The 19,271-nt window shown below is 37.2% G+C and overlaps 1 protein-coding gene across 1 annotated transcript; it reads right to left on the bottom strand.

Annotated features, from left to right (window-relative positions):
• Window positions 1-16,124: 16,124 nt before the first annotated feature.
• LOC118844560 (nicotinamide phosphoribosyltransferase-like) lies at window positions 16,125-17,589 on the bottom strand. The gene is given in 2 exon segments (XM_036752464.1): window positions 16,125-16,635; window positions 16,637-17,589. Coding segments are annotated over 2 exon segments (1,464 nt in total).
• Between the last annotated feature and the right edge of the window lie 1,682 nt (window positions 17,590-19,271).

Below are 19,271 nucleotides of genomic sequence, written 5' to 3'. Positions count from 1 at the left end.
ATCCCTGCTCGGGACAATAGCAGCAGACTTCCTTCTGCAATCATTTTCTCAGCATAGAACTGGTATACACACCACGAGTTGCCCTCTAGCATTACACTAAGCTAAAAACAATGGTAACCTGAGATCTGCTTGTTGATTTTCTTCCTCAATAAATAATTCTCTGCAGGAGTTCTCAGGGTTGTATGTTTTCCTTCTATCCATGTGCTTAGTACTTAAAATTCATAATTTTCTCATTTTCAAGAGATGAACAGGTAATAATAATAATAATAATAATATCATCATCATCATCATCTCAGGTAATAATCACAAAAATCCAAAAAAAGTTGTTGAACTCTTCACTGGCACCAAGTGCTTTTCGATCATGACTGAAGGGTACTGGATTTGGAATCAGGACCTGGTTTCAAATGCTGATTCTTTCACTTATTCATGTATAAAACTCACTCTCTAGGTATCATGTATGAAACTTCTCTCATATGTAAAAGAAAGGGTTAGATTAGATAATAGGATTATGGAGGTTAGAAGAAAAGGACCTAAGAAATCATTTACTCCAACTCTCTCATTTTATATTCTCTGAAGTCTCTTGTAAGTCTACATCCCCATAAGCATTTTAAAGGATTGTTGAATCATAGAATTTGACAAGAAAGGGATATTTAAAAAAAATAGTTCTATGAAGTTAGAACTTTATAAGCTTTATTAAATCTGTTTCAGAGAGAAGGAAACAGAGGTCCTGAAAGAGGAAATGTCTAACTCAAGGTCACAAAACAGGTAAATGACAGCATTAGGATTAAAACACGACTCTTCTGACAATAACTCCACTATTCTTTCTAGCACATGTGAGACCCATACATGAACATGTATTGTGATACCCTATTAATGAATCACAGGATATTTAATTAGCTGGAGTCTTAGACATCCATTGATGGGACTCCATTTTACATGTAACCAGCAGGTGTCACTATGGAACAAAGATGGTCAGTGGGTCACTCTAAATTTTCTTCTCTCAATAGAAAAAGAGTGGGTAGTTTTCTCTTAGGCTGCCTCTCTCCTTGTAATGGGCTCAGCTTAGATATGTGCCCTTGCCTTTCCTCCACTTCACTCACATTCAGGGCAGAAGATCACCTAGGCTGCCCATATTTAAAGTAATCTGCTAAAGTGGATCTGCTGTAAAGAACTTGATTTTAGCCTAGGGAAAATGGCCCACAGGTCTACATCATTTTCTGCTATTTTGGGAAATCTGTTAGACAAAAGTGACTAATAAGTCATTATATCTGCAGGAAATTGGCACTCAAAGACACAATTACCTCTGAGATCATATTGTGCCTTCGTGTACAGCATTCTGTTTTAGGAGAAGGGGAATCAGAGCTTCTTGAAGAAAAAGGTATCATAAGGGAGAGCAGATTTCATAGCAAATCATGGGGAGGAAAGGAGGCAGAAATGGTTTGTATAATGAGACCCTAAAAAATTTTGCCATGAAGCAGTATATCTATCATGTATATCTCCTGCAGGAACTGATATTACTAAGAAAGAGGCACGACAAAACAGGGAGGATGTAAGCTCTACAAGGCAATGATGTAGACATTGTTTAGAAGAAGAAACTGAAAACTTGAGAAGCTATGAATCCGTGAGGAACACAGAGAGTGAAGACATAATAAGTGAGCATTAGGACTAAAGAATTAATGAATGAAAGTTAAGAATAGAATGAAGAGGATGAGGTAAAGTCTGTAGAAAAAAAATTTTAAAAATAGCATTTTCAGAAAATACTTTGAAAATTAAAAAAAAAGATGAGGGAGAAGAGAGGAAGGCCATTTTAACTTAACTGAGACTAAAAAGAGGGGAAGAATTGGAAAAAAGGAATGAATGACACTTCAAAATTGAAGAAAGGGATAAAATGGGGTAAGAAGGTGGACTGAAGAATGAAAGGAAGAGAGCATAAAGGAATAGGGTTGTCTTAAAGCAGATTAACAAAAATTAACTAAAGAGACAAAATACTGTCTTCATGGAGAAAGAAGACAAAATATTCTTTTTTTAATTAAGACCTTTTTCAATTTTAGTTTACAACATTCAGTTCCACATGATTTTGAGTTCCAAATTTTCTATCCCCCCGCCCTGCCTCCCTCCCCATGATGGCACGGAAACCAGTATATCTTCTGCATATAACTTCGCACTGAGTTTATTTGTGCAATAGTCAAGTTGTAAAGAAGAATTATGACCAATGGAATGAATCATGAGAAAGAAGAAACAAAACGAAAAAAAAAAGTAAAAGAGAAAAAAAAAGGGGAGGGGAAGAGAGCAAATGGTGTGCCTCAATCTGCATTCAGACTCCATAGTTCTTTCTCTGGATGTAGATAGCTCTCTCCATCAGGAGTCTTTTGGAGTTGTCTTTAAACCTTGTGTTGCTAAGAGTAAAGTCTATCAGGGTTAGTCATCACAAAATCCATATCTGCGGTTGTGTATAATGTTCTCCTGGTTCTGCTCCGCTAGCTCAGCATTATATCATGTAGGTTTTTCCAAGTTATTATGAAGTCCTTATCTTCCCCATTTCTTATAGTACAGTAGTATTCTATTACCTTCATATACCACAACTTGTTCAGCCATTCCCTCATTGATGGGCATCCCCTTGATTTCCAAGTCTTTGCTACTACAAAAAGAGCTGCTATAAATATTTTTGTACATATGGGTCCTTTTCCCACTTGTGTGATCTCTTTGGGATACAACCCAGAAGTGGTATTGCTGGGTCAAAAGGTATGAACATTTTTATAGCCCTTTGGGCATAGTTCTAAAATGCTTTCCTGAATGGCTGGATCAGTTCACAACTCCACCATTAATACAATAGTGTTCCAATTTTCCCACATCCTCTCCAGCATTTATCATTTTCCTGTTTTGTCATTTTAGCCAGTCTGACAGGAGAGATGTGGTATCTAAGAGTTGTTTTGATTTGCATTTCTCTAATCAGTAGTGATTTTGAGCATTTTTATATGCCTATAGATATATTTAATTTCTTGTTCTAAAAACTGCCAGTTCATACCTTTGACCAATTCTGAATAGGGGAATGACTTGTATTCCTATAAATTTGGCTCAGTTCCCTGTATATTTTAGAGATGAGGCCTTTATCAGAGACACTAGTTGTAATGATTTTCTCCCAATTTTCTGCTTCCCTCCTAATCTTTGTTTCATTGGCTTTTTTATACATAAACATTTCAATTTAACATAATCAAAATTATTCATTTTGCATTTTGTAATGCTCTCTCTCTCTTGTTGTGTCATGAAATCTTTGCTTTCCCATAAATCTGATAGGTAAAATACTCCTTGCTTTCCTAAATTGCTTATAGCGTCAGCCTTTATTCCAAAATCATGAACACATTTTGACTTTATTTTGGTGTATGGTATAAGATATTGTTCTATGCCCAGTTTCTGCCCTACCATTTTCCCATTTTCTCAGCAGTTTTTGTGAAATAGTGAATTTTTAGCCCAGAAGCTGGGCTTTATCAAAGAGTAGATTGCTATAGTCATTGTCTACTGCGTCTTGTGTACCTAACCTATTCCATTGATCCACTACTCTTTGTCTTAGCCAGGTAAGTTTTGATGACTGCTGCTTTATAGTATAGTTTAATATCTGGTATGGCTAGGCTACCTTCCCTAGCACTTCTTTTCATTAATTCCCTAGATATTCTCGACCTCTTGCTCTCCAGGATTAATTTTTGCTTTTATTTCATCCAGCTCTGTAAAATATTTTTTTGGTAGTTCTATGGGTATGGTGCTGAATAAATAAATTAAGTTAGGTAAAATTTTAATTTTTATTGTATTAGCTCAGCCTAACCACGAGCAACTGATATTTTTTTCCATTTATTTAGATCTGTCTTTATTTGTGTGAAAAGCGTTTCATAATTATGTTCATATAGACCATGGGTTTGTCTTGGCAGATAGACTCCCAAATATTTTATAAAGTCTACAGTAACTTTAAATGGAATTTCTCTTTCTATTTCTTGCTGTTGGGCTTTGTTAGTAATGTCTATGAATACCGAGGATTTATGTGGATTTATTTTATATCCTGCAAATTTGCTAAAGTTGTTTACTATTCCAAGTAGTTTTTTACTCGATTCTCTAGGATTCTCTAAGTAAATCATCCTATCATCTGCAAAAAGTGATAATTTAGTTTCTTATTTGCCTATTCTAATTCCTTCAATTTCTTTTTTTTCTCATCACTACAGCTAACATTTCTAGCACCAAATTGAATAGTAAGGGTGATAAAGGACATATTTGTTTCAACTCTGATATTATTGGGAATGCATCTAGCTTATCCCCATTACAAATAATGCTTGATGATGGTTTTGGGTAGATGCTATTTATAATTTTAAGGAAGGTTCCATTTATTCCTATGCATTTTTCCTATGCATTTCCTATGCATTTCCTAATGCGTTCCTATGCATTCCTATGCATTTTTAATAGGAATGGGTATTGTATTTTATCAAAGGCTTTTTCTGCATCTATGGAGATGATCATATGGTTTCAGCTAGCTTTGTTGTTGATATGATCAATTATGGTGATAGTTTTCCTAATATTGAACCAGCCTTGCATTGCTGGAATAAATCCTACCTGCTCGTAATGTATTATTCTTGCGATAAGTTGCTGCAGTCTTTTTGCTAATATTTTATTTAAAATTTTTGCATCAATATCCATTAGGGAAATTGGTCTATAATTTCCTTTCTCTGTTTTGACTCTTCCTGGTTTGGGTATTAGTACTATATTTGTGTCATAAAAAGAATTTGGTAGGACTCCTTCTTCACCTATTTTCCCAAATAGTCTATAAAATATAGCAAATAATTTTTCTTTAAATGTTTGATAGAATTCACATGAAAAACCATCTGGCCCTGGAGAATTTTTTCCTAGGGAGTTTATTGATGGCTTGCTCAATTTCTTTTACTGAGATGGGGTTATTTAGGAATTTTACTTCCTCTTCTGTTAACCTGGGCAATTTATATTTTTGTAGATATTCATCCATTTCCCTAAGGTTGTCAAATTCATGGGCATACAGTTTGGCAAAATAATTCCTAATTATTGTTTTAAATTTCCTCTCGGCTTCTGGGTCTCAAGGTACTCTGTCCCAAGTTTCTTGTCTTGGAATCTAGCTTTACGTACTATGAAATCACTAGACCTCTGTTTGCCATCAGTTTCTTTATTGTAAAGTGGGCATAAGAAAAGCACTTACCTCCCAGGGTAATTGTGAGATTAAATCAGATAATTATATAGTGTTTAGCACAGTACCTAGAATGTAGTAAGTGCTATACAACAGTTAGCAACCATTATTATGATGTATTCCACAATAAATTTATAATGGATACTTGAGCTTAATATTAATGACCATATGTTTCAACAATCTGGCTAGCAGCTGTTGTGGGGGTGTAAGATCCACCAACAGCCAGCACCCAGAAAGCTGCCAAAGCACAGGTTCTTTTGATCTGCTTAACTAAGGAAAGCAAGGTCAAGGGGTTGACAAGCTTACTTTAATTCAGCATACAAATATCATTCACTTAGTCCAGGGGAAGAGACCAGCACACTGAACTGCAGAGCAAATTACAAACAAATTACAAACATCAACAGACATACCAAATACAGATTTATATTTACCAGCATCTAGGTTCAGCCCTGGGGGCTCAGAACAAGGTCTGGCCCAGAGTCATGTGCCCCATCACTGCTGTGGGTAAGAGCTCCAAAGAAGAGACAGCCAACTCCTGGTTTTATATCTTTTTCAGGGTCAGGGGTGAGTCACACATGCAACTCACCCACGTGACCTAGAATCGTCACAAAGAGGCGACTTAAACCCAGGTGGTCTGAAAGCCTCTGCTCTCCCAGACATGTAAACTAGGCCCTCTCTGGAGTTAGCCCCACCTTGGGCCCCACCTCAGTTGCCAATCCACACCCACTAAGGTTTTACACCTAATAGGGGTTTGGGCCTGGGGCTTAGCACCTAGTAAGGCTCAATGAAATACACTGAATTACTCAGAGGGAACAAAAGCCAAACTATTCAAGGGCACTTGGTTGAACTAAGTGCTAAGGGGCCCATTTTGCTTACCAACACACCATAGCATAAAATTATATTATTATTTTGTTATATATGTATATCTACATGTGTATATATCCTCCCAATTGCTATTAACACTATTATTTATGTCTGAATATATGTATACACACCTATGTTTATATATACATATATAGATCAATAGATACATAGCTATATCTATCTATCCACTTTTTAATAATTATTTTTGATTTTATACTTATTTTAATAATTATTTTTTATTTCCCTGTCTTGTCTAGGCCATAAATGCAGAAGCCACTGATGAACCTAATCTCACTGCCAAAGGGTACAAAGCCTTTTACAAATTGCTTTATTTTTTTTACTTGAAATGGTTCCCTTATCCTTAGCCTGGTAGTCTCCATCTCCTGGGAATTTACTATATTAGTGAAACTTTAGCGGAAGTACCTTATTGGCTTTAGCCTTACCACAACTCAGGACTCCTGAGCTCAAGTGATGCACCAGCATTTGCCTTTCCAGGAGCCAGTATCATAGGCTACCCCCTCCCTGCCTAAATAGATGTGTTCCTACCCAAACAAAGGATAGAGGTCATTATAAAAGATAAGATAGATAACTTTGAAGAAAGGTAGTCAAAAAGTTTCTACACAAACAAAATAAATGCAGCTAGGATAAGAAGAGAAGTAGTCAAATGAGGAAATAAACCTATTATCAGATACAAATTATACATATGCATATATGTATATATGTGTATGTGCATACATATACACACATACACATATATCTATGTATATATGCATATACATGAACATATGCATGTATATGTACATGTGTCTATGTATATATAGATATAGATATATACATATATATCTATATACATCTATCCAAAAGCCATTCTCCAATAGATAAATGGACAAAGGAGGTAAATAAACACCTGTAATAAACCCTTGAAAATTAATAACAACCAATAATAAAAAGGTACATAAAACCCTAAGATTTCATCTCAAACACAGAATATTTATAAATATGACAAAATGCGGTAATAGGCAATATTGGAAAAAGATGGGGGAAGATAGGTACATTGGTATATTGCTAGTGAGATGTGGTTGTGTTTGTGTTTTGTTCTTTGTTCTCGAAGAGGACCATGGCATCAGGGAGATGATGACATGATTTCCAATAATATTTGTAAGGCACTTATCACAGTCCCTGACATATAGTAAGCACTTATTAAATGCTTGTTCCTTCTGAACAAAAAAGAAAAAGAAACAGCTATTGAGATTCTTAAAGAAGAACAGTTCCATTTCCTTTCAAGAGAATTATTTCAATGAGGCAGTGCTGGAATTCAAGCGTAGATCTTCTTATGCCCAGGCCTGAATCTTTTTCTTTAATGTGAGCTTCTTCAGGGTGAGAAATATGTTTCTTTTCAGTTTTGATTTCACAGACATGAACAGAAAGCTTTATATATGATAGAAATTTAATGTTTGTAGAAATTAATTGAATTTATAGTTACCTTCCATAATGATGAGGGGAGGGATTGGATTTAAAGCATAACCATTCTTGCACATGCTCAAGGTAGACTTGAGAGAGAGCAACAAAGCTCATGTTTTGGGGAGATTAAGTAACTAGAGCACAAGGTGTTCAAAGAGGCTATGGGTAGGGGTGGAGGAGAAGAGTATGAGTCAGGTTTTCAGCATGTTGGGAAAGAAGGATGAATTTTAAAGTTGAATGGGTTCCTAGAGAGTATCTAACCCACAACTTAACTTACACAGGGAAAAAAAACAAACAAGATAAAAATAAAAAACAAAGAAGGCCCAGAAAGAAAGGAAGTTACCCAAGATCATATACATATTAAGTGGTAGATACTACATCCAAACCCAGGTCCTCTGACTTCAGAATTTTTTTCCTTTGAAAATTAAAGCACTAGAATAATGGGAGATAGTAGTGTAACATTAATGTTTATATTCTAGCTCAGAAAATACTAATTGTGTGATGCTGAAGTAGTTTCTTCTCTGCTCTGAGCTTCAACTCCCCCATCTATAAATTGTAGATGAAGGCATCTACACCGCTGGTTTCATAGGACTGTAATGAATAATACATTGAAAACCTTAAGTCTCTACAGAAATTATAGTTATATTATTTATTATTATTGTTATTATTATTATTATTATTATTAAGCATGAATAACTTCTATTGTGTTCCCACCATGCCCATGATGTCCTGGGCAGGGCCAGTTCCTGGCTCAGAGGGTGGGGAGTATCTGGGTGAGAATGAATGGTTCTGGGAGTCAGACTGTGAGGCTGAACTCGCCATTGTTTATAATGACATCTTTCAGGGATTGGATCTGTTTAACAAAAGTGACTTGTTCTGAGTTTCCCCTGGGGCTTTATAGACTTTGGCAAACTTTCCCCTCTCATTGAGCAGCGTCTTCGCAGATATTTAAGAGGCTTCCTGGCTTCTCATGACAGTTATAATTATATTTCAAAAAGAAATGGCCAACCCAGTTTTTTAGCTGTGTTTAAAATATATCCCGTTTTCCCACTACTACTAGCTTGACACTGACTTTCTCAGAACTAAGGGAAATAGAAGTTGCCAGGGAGGCAGTTTGATTTTAATACAAAGAAAAGAAGAATCTTTAGATACAGTATGGTGTAAGGAACTGATTTCTACTTAAGAAACCTAGACTCAAACCCACATTAGCCATTTACTAGCTCACCATGAGTAAATCCTTCACTTTGTGCTTCAGTTTCTTTGAGTAAAGGACATAAACACAGAGAAATAACTCACAGAGTTGTCATGACCAATGAATGAGGTAATAATTTCATTTCACTTTGTAACCATAAAAAATTAATCTAAGCCATTATTAATAATCAATCGTCCCACAATTGAATGAGCTGCCTTAGAAGTAGAAAGTTTTCTGTCACAGCAGTTGTTCAAGTACAGACTGAATGACCTCTATTAGGGATTCTTGATTCCAATAGGAATTAGATTAGATGACCTCTGAGATCTCTTTCTAACAATCAGAAGATGTCCCCATTATTACTAATGTGAGACAATATATATTCTTAAGTTTAAAGATTTATGGAATTTTAGAGTATCTGCAAGAGGAAATGAAGTCTTAATATGTACCTGAATTGAATAAATGGGAGAAGACAAAGGATTGAAACTTCAGTTCTTGAAAGGAACTTAGAATCTATCTAGTTCAAATGCTTCCTTTTATGTTGAGGAAGCTGAATTCCAGAGAAGGGTGAAGGGATTTGCTTAACTAGTAAGTGGCATGGCTGGTCCTCTGACTAAATCAAAAGGGAGTCCCCCTGCACAACATTTAGAGGGCCAAAGAGAGAGACTACGGAGCACTAGTGCTGAGTTGACTACAGGAACAGGACAGCGAAAGGGGAGACAGCAGCCTGGTTGTACTGCCTTCTTCTAGGTGATTCCAAGTGTACCATTATGGTGGGGATTCCAAGTTCTGACATGGAGCTGAGAGATCAAATTGAATGTGAAATCATGTTTAGGATGGCAGATACTGGGAGGAGAAATAGGAAGAATGTACTCTCTGTTGTCAGAATTATGAGCTTATAGAAGTAAAGCTGGAAAGTACCTTAAAGGTCACCTACTTTAATCACTTCATTTTATGGAAGAGGAAACTGAAGCTCAAAGAGAGTGGGACTTGCCTAAGTTACACAGCTCGTAAATCTCTGAGGCATTTTTTGAACCCCAGTTTCCCTGACTCCACATTCAGGGTTCCATCCAGAACATTACTATACCTCTCTGGGTCAGGTGCTACCTGCTAGTTCTAGTTCTGTGAAATATTTCTGGTTCTTTCAACTGATTCTAATATGACTTGATCGCCAGATCCTGGTCATTTTCTTCTGGAATCTCCTATCCCCATATAAATCTTACAAACTTTTCCCTCATCATCATAAGTTTTGATCAGTGGGTAAGAGAACAAATAGCACTGGACACAGGCCCCTGAAGTCCTTTATGATTGTAGATAAAACTCCCCATATGTCTAGCGATACAATGTACCATTTCTTTAAAAAAATCCCACATAATTTTTTGTTTTAATTTTCTTTTAATGTTTTAAACTTTAATACACAACCATGAATGCATCCACATACTTAGGTTGACAGAAAAAGGATGGCATATGAAACATTTAGTCTACTGTGTAGAGATTTTTTAAATTTTTTAAAAATTTTTTAAAATACACAAAAATTCAACATAACAGTATGAAAACTTTCCTTGTCTATTTCAACTTCCAATATTTCCTTCTACTATGCAATGAAAAGTTCCATTAATACTCTTTTCTTTCTTTCCTTGTTTCTTTCTTTCTTCCTTTCTTTCTTTCTTCCTTTCTTTCTTTCTTCCTTTCTTTCTTTCTAACATTATCATTACCCCTTTATTCCCCACCACAACATTTCTTCTCCCCAAATAAAAGTCTTTCCCTGCAACAAATAAGAATAGTTAAGCAAAACACATTTGTGTTGTATTGTCCATGTGTGCAAGTGCACACATTATTCTCTGCCTGAGGGATTGGAGACGGGAAAGAGATGGGAAACATCCTTCATCATCAGTGTTCTGAACTCACAATGCACCATTTCTCAGTTTCAGTCGTTATTGGTGTTGTTTGTTGTTGTTTTGTTTTTTTGTTCTTCTCCTAGTCACTGAGCAGCCAATCAGATCACCTTGGGATGGTTTGCTTATAAACAACAGAACAGCTCTTTCTCTAACAGCATTTTGTGAGCCAGAGATAACACTGCATTTGAAGACAGAAGATGTAGATTGCAATCAGAGTGCTGTCACTTGCCAGATGAAGAAACTTGAAGAAATTACTTGACCTCTATGGTCCTCCATCTTCTTCTTCCCTAAAATGAATTTTAAACTCATTGGACTCTACAGTCTTTTCCTGCTACAAAGCCATCTCTTTTCTTTTTATTAAGTTAATTTATTTATTTTTTAGTTTTCAACATTTACTTTCATTAGTTTTAAATTTTCTCCCCCTCTCTCAATGCCGTCTCTTTCATAAAATAGGTATAAAGCAGGCTGGCACACTAGCTAAAAAAACTAGTTCAAATCCTGTCTCAGGAACTTACTAGCTGAATTATAGGCAAGTCATTAAACATTTTAGTGCTTTGTTTCTTCCTCTGTAAAACAGGGATGATAATATTTACTACATATAAAAAATGAGGCAGCTAGGTAGCAAAGTGGATAGAGCCTTGATCCTAGAGTCAGAAAAACCCAAGTTCAAATCTAACCTCAGACACATGCTAGCTGTATGACCCTAGGTAAGTTACTTGAATTATTTCTGCCTCAATTTTCTCATCTGTGAAGTGGGAATAATAACAGCATCTACCTTCCAGTGTTGTTATGAGACAAGTGTTAAATGTTTTTCCAAACCATAAAATACTATATAAATGCTAGTTATTATTATCATTGTTGTTGTCATTTTCATTCAAAGGAGAGGAGATGATCTCTAAGTATCACTGAAGTTTTATTTTAAGATGAATTCTAACCCAGACTCAACCAACCAACCAATCAACCAATCAAAAAGCATTTGCTAAATGTTTACTATGTATCAGGCACTGTGCTAAGCACTGACATACAGAGAGAGGCAAAAAAAAAATCCTTAGGCTCAGGAAACTCATTTTAATGCAAGAAACAATATGTAAGTAAATAGGTGATATGAATATCTACAGAGTAGATGGGAGGTCATCTCAGAGGGGAAGACATTTCATGTGGGGGACCCAAAAACCCCATGCTTAGTAATTCAGTAATGCCAAAATAGCTTCTTAGCCTGAAATTTAGTTCTGGCATCAGAACTCTGACTTTAAGCCAGCCATAAGTAAAGTAATTAATAATTAATAATAAATATAGATTAAGATATATAAGAATATCTAATATAAGAATATAGAAATAAATAAAGAATAATAAAAATAATTAGATCAATCACCCAATAAACAAGTATTTTAAGTGTCTACTATGTTCCAAGAACAGATGGACTCTGGGAACACAATAATAAATGTGAGGCAGCCCTTGCCTTTAAGAAGCTTACATTCTATTTTTTTTTATTTGTACAGTTTAACATTTGAGAAAAAGGAAGAAAAATCCTAATGAGAAATATTTTTTCTTTTTTTTAATGTCTGTAGTTATTTTTTTTCTTTTTTTAAATTTATTTAACATATTTAGTTTTCAGCATTGATTTTCATAAGAGTTTGAATTACAAATTTTCTCCCCATTTCTACCTTCCCCCCACTCCAAGATGGCGTATATTCTGGTTGCCCTGTTTCCCAGTCAGCCCTCTCCTCTGTCACCCTACTCCCCTCCCATCCCCTTTTCCCTTCCTTTCTTGTAGGGCAAGATAAATTTCTATGCCCCATTGCCTGTGTATCTTATTTTCTAGTTGCATGTAAAAACATTTTTGTTTGTTTTTGAACATCTGTTTTTAAAACTTTGAGTTCCAAATTCTCTCCCCTCTTCCCTTCCCACCCACCCTCACTAAGAAGTCAAGCAATTCAACATGGGCCACATGTGTATCATTATGTATAACCCTTCCACAATACTCATGTTGTGAAAGACTTACTATATTTTGCTCCTTCCCAACCCATCAGCCTTTATTAAATTTTCTCCCTTGACCCTGTCCTCTTTCGAAAGTATTTGTTTTTGACTACCTCCACCCCTATCAGCCCTCCCCTCCATCATCCCCCCCCATTTTTTTATCTTCTTCCCTCTTCTTTCCTGGGGGGTAAGATTCCCAATTGGGTATGTATGATATTCCCTCATTAGGCTAAATCTGATGAGAGCAATGTTCACTCATTCCCCCCTCACCTGCCCTCTCCCCTCCTCCCACAGAACTGCTTTCTCTTACCACCTTTAGGCGAGATAATCCACCCCATTCTGTCTCTCCTTATCTCCCTCTCTAAGTATGTTCCTCTCTCATCCCTTAATTTGATTTTATTTCTTTTAGATATCTTCCCTTCATCTTCAACTCACCCTGTGTCTGCTCTCTCTCTCTCTCTCTCTCTCTCTCTCTCTCTCTCTCTCTCTCTCTATATATATATATATATATATATATATATATATATATATATATATATATACACACACACACATAGATATATACATACATACACATTCACCCATATATATACATAAACATATATGTATGCATATTCCCTTCAGCTACCCTAATGATGAGGTCTCATGAATCATACTTGTCATCTTTCTGTGTAGGAGTGTCAACAAAACAGTTGACCTTTAGTAAGTCCCTTGCAATTTCTTTTTCTTGTTGTTTTTATTGATTACCTTTTCATGCTTCTCTTCATTCTTGTGTTTGAAAGTCAAATTTTCTATTCAGTTCTGGTCTTTTCACTGAGAAAGCTTGAAAGTCCTCTATTTTATTGAAAATCCATATTTTGCCTTGGAACATGATACTCAGTTTTGCTGGGTAGGTGATTCTAGGTTTTAATCCTAGCTCCATTGACCTCCGGAATATCATATTCCAAGCCCTTCTCTCTCTTAATGTAGAAGCTGCCAGATCTTGAATTATTCTGATTGGGTTTCCACAATACTCAAATTGTTTCTTTCTGGCTGCTTGCAGTATTTTTTTCCTTGATCTGGGAGCTCTGGAATTTGGCGACAATATTCCTGGGAGATTTCTTTTTGGGATCTATTTGAGGAGGCGATTGATGGATTCTTTCAATTTCTATTTTGCCCTGTGGCTCTAGAATATCAGGGCAGTTCTCCTTGATAATTTCTTGAAAGATGATATGTAGGCTCTTTTTTTGATCATGGCTTTCAGGTAGTCCAATAATTTTTAAATTATCTCTCCTGAATCTATTTTCCAGGTCAGTGGTTTTTCCAAGGAGATATTTCACATTGTCTTCCATTTTTTCATTCCTTTGGTTCTGTTTTATAAAATCTTGATTTCTCATAAAGTCACTAGCTTCTACTTGCTCCAATCTCATTTTTAAAGTAGTATTTTCTTCAGCAGTCTTTCAGACCTCCTTTTCCATTTGGCTAATTCTGCCTTTCAAGGCATTCTTCTCCTCATTGGCTTTTTGGAGCTCTTTTGCCATATGAATTAGTCTGTTTTTTAAGGTGTTGTTTTCTTCAGTGTATTTTTCAATATTTTTTTTGGGTCTCCTTTAGCAAGTCATTGACTTGTTTTTCATGGTTTTCTCGCATCCTTCTCATTTCTCTTCCCAATTTTTCCTTTACTTCTCTAACTTGCTTTTCTAAATCCTTTTTGAGTTCTTCCATGGCCTGGGACCAGTTCATGTTTTTCTTGGAGGCTTTTGGTGTAGGCTCTTGCACTTTGTTGACTTCTTTAGGGTGTATGTTTTGGTCTTTGTCAGCAAAGAAAGAATCCAAAGTCTGAGACTGAATCTGGGTGCGTTTTCGCTGCCTGGCCATATTCCCAGCCAACTAACTTGACCTTTGAGTTTTTCAGTGGGGTATGACTGCTTGTAGACTAGAGAGTTCTGTTCCACGTTTGGGGGGGAGGTGCCGGCTCTGCCACACCAGCACTGCTCCTTCCTCAACTCCCAACCCGGACTGGGCTTAGATCTTCAGCAGGCTGTGCACCCCTGCTCTGATCCGCCACTTAATTCCTCCCATCAGGGGGGCCTGGGACCGGAAGCAACAACAGCCTTGGCTCCCCTACCTCCGCTGCCTCTGGGGTTGGAAGCTGAACCGTGAACTCCTTCCACTCCTGCAGATTTTCCCACTAACCTTCTCTGCAGTCTTTGGTGTTTGTGGGTTAAGAAGTCTGGTAACTGCTGCAGCTCACTGATTCAGGGTGCTAGGGCCACCTCCGCCCGGCTTCTGGTCTGGTTGGTCCACACCGCTCCGTTCCCAGCTCCCAGCTCCGTGTGGGATAGACCTCACCCAGAGACCATCCAGGCTGTCCTGGGCTGGGGCCCTGCTTCCCTCTGCTGTTTTGTGGGTTCTGCTGTTCTAGAATTGGTTCAGAGCCATTTTTATAGGTTTTTGGAGGGACTCAGTACAGAGCTCACGCTAGTTCCTGCTTACTAGCTGCCATCTTGGCTCCGCCCCCTTCCCTAATGAGAAATATAAAAGCAAAAATGAAAACAAAATAGTGCACTACCCAGTCTAGTATTTCACTCTGAAATCATGTTATCTATAGAACATGAAAAATAAATCCAGAAGTATAATTACCTTAAAATACACCACTTCGACATCTGTCAATATTTTACATATATCTATATATTCTACAGTGGAAGAGGAATTTTCTTAAAAACATTACTCTTTAAAATCCTGAGGTGCATATTAGATCCATAGGCAATATCTGACATATAAATTGCAATACTGTCTCCTCTCAAATTGGGCATTTCACTTGTATACCTTACACCATCAGGAAAGTATAGACTCTGTGTATAGTGCCTAAACATTCCAGTAACAACAATAATTTTCTTTAATGTAGAATGGTTCATAAATTCTACATAGGGCAGTGAGGTCAGTAATTCTAGAGGTTACAATCCTGATTTAATTTTCAAATGGTACAATAACACAAACAAATTTGTTAAGCCCATGTTTTATTTGCTAATTAATGGACCAAAGGTAATGAAGTTTATCTTCAAGTATTTTCCTGAAAGTCTTTGCTCATAAAAATCATGAAAAGTTGGAAAGGCGGTTAAATCACTGAAACTTTAAATATATCTTACACAATATCATTTGTACAAAAATACAAGTTAAATGTAAACATAAAGCAATCATGATAATTTTATGTAAATCTGTTTTATGTGATATTGTTATATATAAAAAAGTTTTTCAGTTCTCTGTTATTTGTGATAAGATCAATACCAGATTGAATCACTATCTATTGGCAAAGGGCCCCAAAAAGCTTACTTCAGCATTAAATCTTTTACACAGTTAAGTGCCATTCCCTAATTTGAGATCTCCTAAAGACTGGCAGAAAATAAAATAAAATAAAATAGGGCAGTATGTCCATAAACCAACAAATAATTTTGCTATAATGTATCATAAAACACATAAACCCCACACACAGATTTGCACAATATTATCTATGCATCACACATTCACACACACAGGCACACACACAGTCAGAGAACAAAACTTAATGAGGTACCGTTTCCAGTTCACTACTCAACTGGGCATTTTTCCGTACTTCGTCAAATGAATAGCTTTTTGTCATTTTTCCATTCTTGAAGACAGTATGGAGAAGATCATGACCATATTCTTCAAGATCTCCTTTTCCTTTCTTAAGGGTAAGAAAATTTCCAGTAGGTGTCCTATGTAGAGATAGCTGGCCCTTTTTGGACTTTTTGTTTGGATCAGCAACTGGGTCCTTAAAGACATTAATTCCAAGGCCATTGGTAACCACATAACTGCATTTGAAGGAGCAGTTCAAAAGATCTCTTGTTAACTTCTGTAACAAAGTTCCACCAGAACCAAAGTAAATATTTTCAGTACTCCATTTTGTTTTCTTCATGCCTTCAACAATTTCTTCTAAGGTGTTGATATCAACTCCATCTCCCTGAATAACTCTGAGATAGGGTGGCAATAATTTATAGCCTTTTGAATTTTCAATAACTGAAAACTTCTTACCTAGAATGTCCAAAACCTTTGTCAAGAGGATTTCCAGAATCCGGCCTAATTATTAGTGGTGCTTCTGCACTCCTTGATGTAATTAAGTGTTGTAAATTTGCAAGCCAGATTTTCTCACACGCACTATAAATATCATAGCTATCACTGACCACAGACATAGGCACTGATGAAAACTGTGTTACTATATGTTTGAAAGCATCTTTTTCATGATCTTTGCCCCAGGCTGTAATGGTACTATGTTCTGCAGCTGGAACAGAATATCCAGGCACAGGGTCTTTTGTTCCATAATATTTTTTAATTAAAGCAATCCCTGCTACTGTATCAGTACCCTCGAAGTTAACGAAATGAGCAGATGCTCCTATGCCAGCCATCTCTTGTGACAAAACTCCTCTGTAGCCAAAATCAAGTAATTTGTACTCCAAGAAATCAAGGTTACCAGATGTTTCCATCAAATACTTTGCCAAAATTTTCTTCTGCTCTCTGGAATTTGTAGCTACTGTGATTGGATACCAGGACTGAACAAGGATAGTCTCAATCCAATTGGTAAGCCAATAGCATTCTGGATCTGTGTTTTCCACTGTGAAGAGAACATTTTCTCTGCAAATGACAGAACTCTCAGGAACTGCCTTTACTTCTGTTGGAAGATGGCCATCATATTTCTCAAGAATATAACTCCATCCCTTTTCATTAAAGACATCTTGAAAATGCTCTCTGTAGACCTCTTTGGCTTCCTGGAGTTTTTCTTTGGTTACTACTTTGCCTTTTAAGTATTTATTAAGAATGTACTGTAACCTGTAAAATACAGTTTCCTCATATTTCATCTTCCTTAATTTGGAGTTTTCAGACTTCTTTTCACAGCATTCAAAGTAGGAATAAACTTTGCTTGTGTTGGGTGGATATTGTTTATAGTGAATAGCCTTGTAGGAATCGGTGGTGGGAAGGATGTTGAACTTGGCTTTGGCCACACAATTCATCTCCGGGCAAAGGGCATGAGGAAGGAGATGAGCCGCGGACTTGTCGGTGCTGCGAGCAAGAAGAAAAATGGAGTTCACCGCACTCTGTTGCTTAAGTCACTGCCAGAAACCTACATTATAATAAGGAAATGGGACCTAATGATAACAGGAGAATATTTACCCAGAAAGAGAGATTTGGTCTAAGCAGTTGCAGAGCTTGTGAGTAGAGCAGTAGACTGACAGGCTCTTTCTAGAAGCAATTCTAGCATTGTTTGGATTTTTGTTCTCAGAAGATGAGCAAGAAACGGAAGGATGGGGTGGTGGTGAAGTCGATGTAGCACCTGGGGAAATGACAAGATAACTAGACTAGGTAGGTCCTGGTGTTCTGGTGTATACCTTAGTGGAAGTGACGTGTAGTCTGGGGCTGGATTCATGCACCTGGTTAGGAGAATTTTTATTCACCTACCCACCAGTCAAGATAGATCAACCATAGAGTTGGAAGGAGTGGAGCAGCAGAAGAATAAAATGAATGATGTCTACTGAGGACTTACCCCCACTCCCACCTGCCAACCTGAGCTTCAGCCTAAACCAGAGGTGGGGAACCTGTAGCCTTGAGACCACATGAGGATCCTTGGGTGTGGCCTTTTAATTAACTCACAGAACAAATCCTTTTATTCAGGGGATTTGTTCTTTGAAGTTTGGATTCAGTCAAAGGGCTGCACTTGAGGACCTAGAGGGCCACACATAGCCTTGGGGCCACAGGTTCTTCAGCCCTGGCCTAAACCATTCCAGACTTGGGGGCATTTGCTCACTGACTGCTTCTGGTGAGCTTCACAGCATAAATTGGAAATAGAGTTACAAGCTAGACTCCTTCTTGTGTTTCTGGTTGGGGTAAGACTTCCATCTCTCCATATGTCTGATGGAGTCTTGTCTCTTTTTTTTTTTGAGGGGGGAAGGCAGGGCAATTGGGGTTAAGTGACTTGCCCAAGGTTATATAGCTAGTAAATGTATCAAATGTCTAAGGTCAGATTTGAATTCAGGTCCTCCTGACTCCAGGGCCAGCACTCTACTCACTGTGCCACCTAGATGCATCAAGATTTGAACTCAAGCCTTCCTAAATTTAAGTACTATGCTTTATCTACTGTGCCTTCTATCCACCTCTGATGGAATCTTAAAGCCATTAGCTGCCTTTGGGTTGTAATGGGTCGGGGGTTACATACAATCTCTAAAATAGTGTGACAATATATTTAACACAACATAAAATGACACAAGGTTGCAAAAACATAGATTGCCAGAGTTGGAAAGGACCTATAGTTCTCTCTTATAGTTGAAACTAATAAGGCCTAACAGAGAGAGTAATTAGCCCAAGATAACAGATTCCCCTTTGATTCTTCTGCTTTTCATTCCCTTTCCTACTGCCTCCCCTCCCACCCACTCTCACACACCCTTTCCCTTTCCCATTCCTGTCTTCTTCTCCTTTCAATTTTATGCTCTTCTTTGACCTTCTTCCTCAGCCTTCCCCCCAAACATAACCAATTTAGTTCCTACTCCTTCCCCCCCACTTCTTTCTGCCTTTCCCCAGCATTATCTGTCCAGTTCTTTATTAAATAATGCTGGGTTTAGAGCAGAGGTAGGGAAGACGTGGCCTCGAGTCCACATGTCGCTTTCTAGGTCCTTGGGTGAGGCCTTTTGACTGAGTCCAA

This window comes from Trichosurus vulpecula, chromosome 3, assembly GCF_011100635.1.
Source record: "Trichosurus vulpecula isolate mTriVul1 chromosome 3, mTriVul1.pri, whole genome shotgun sequence".
Lineage (NCBI taxonomy): Eukaryota > Metazoa > Chordata > Mammalia > Diprotodontia > Phalangeridae > Trichosurus > Trichosurus vulpecula.
Note: the sequence above shows the minus strand (reverse complement) of the source record. Positions and strands in the feature narration are given on the sequence as shown.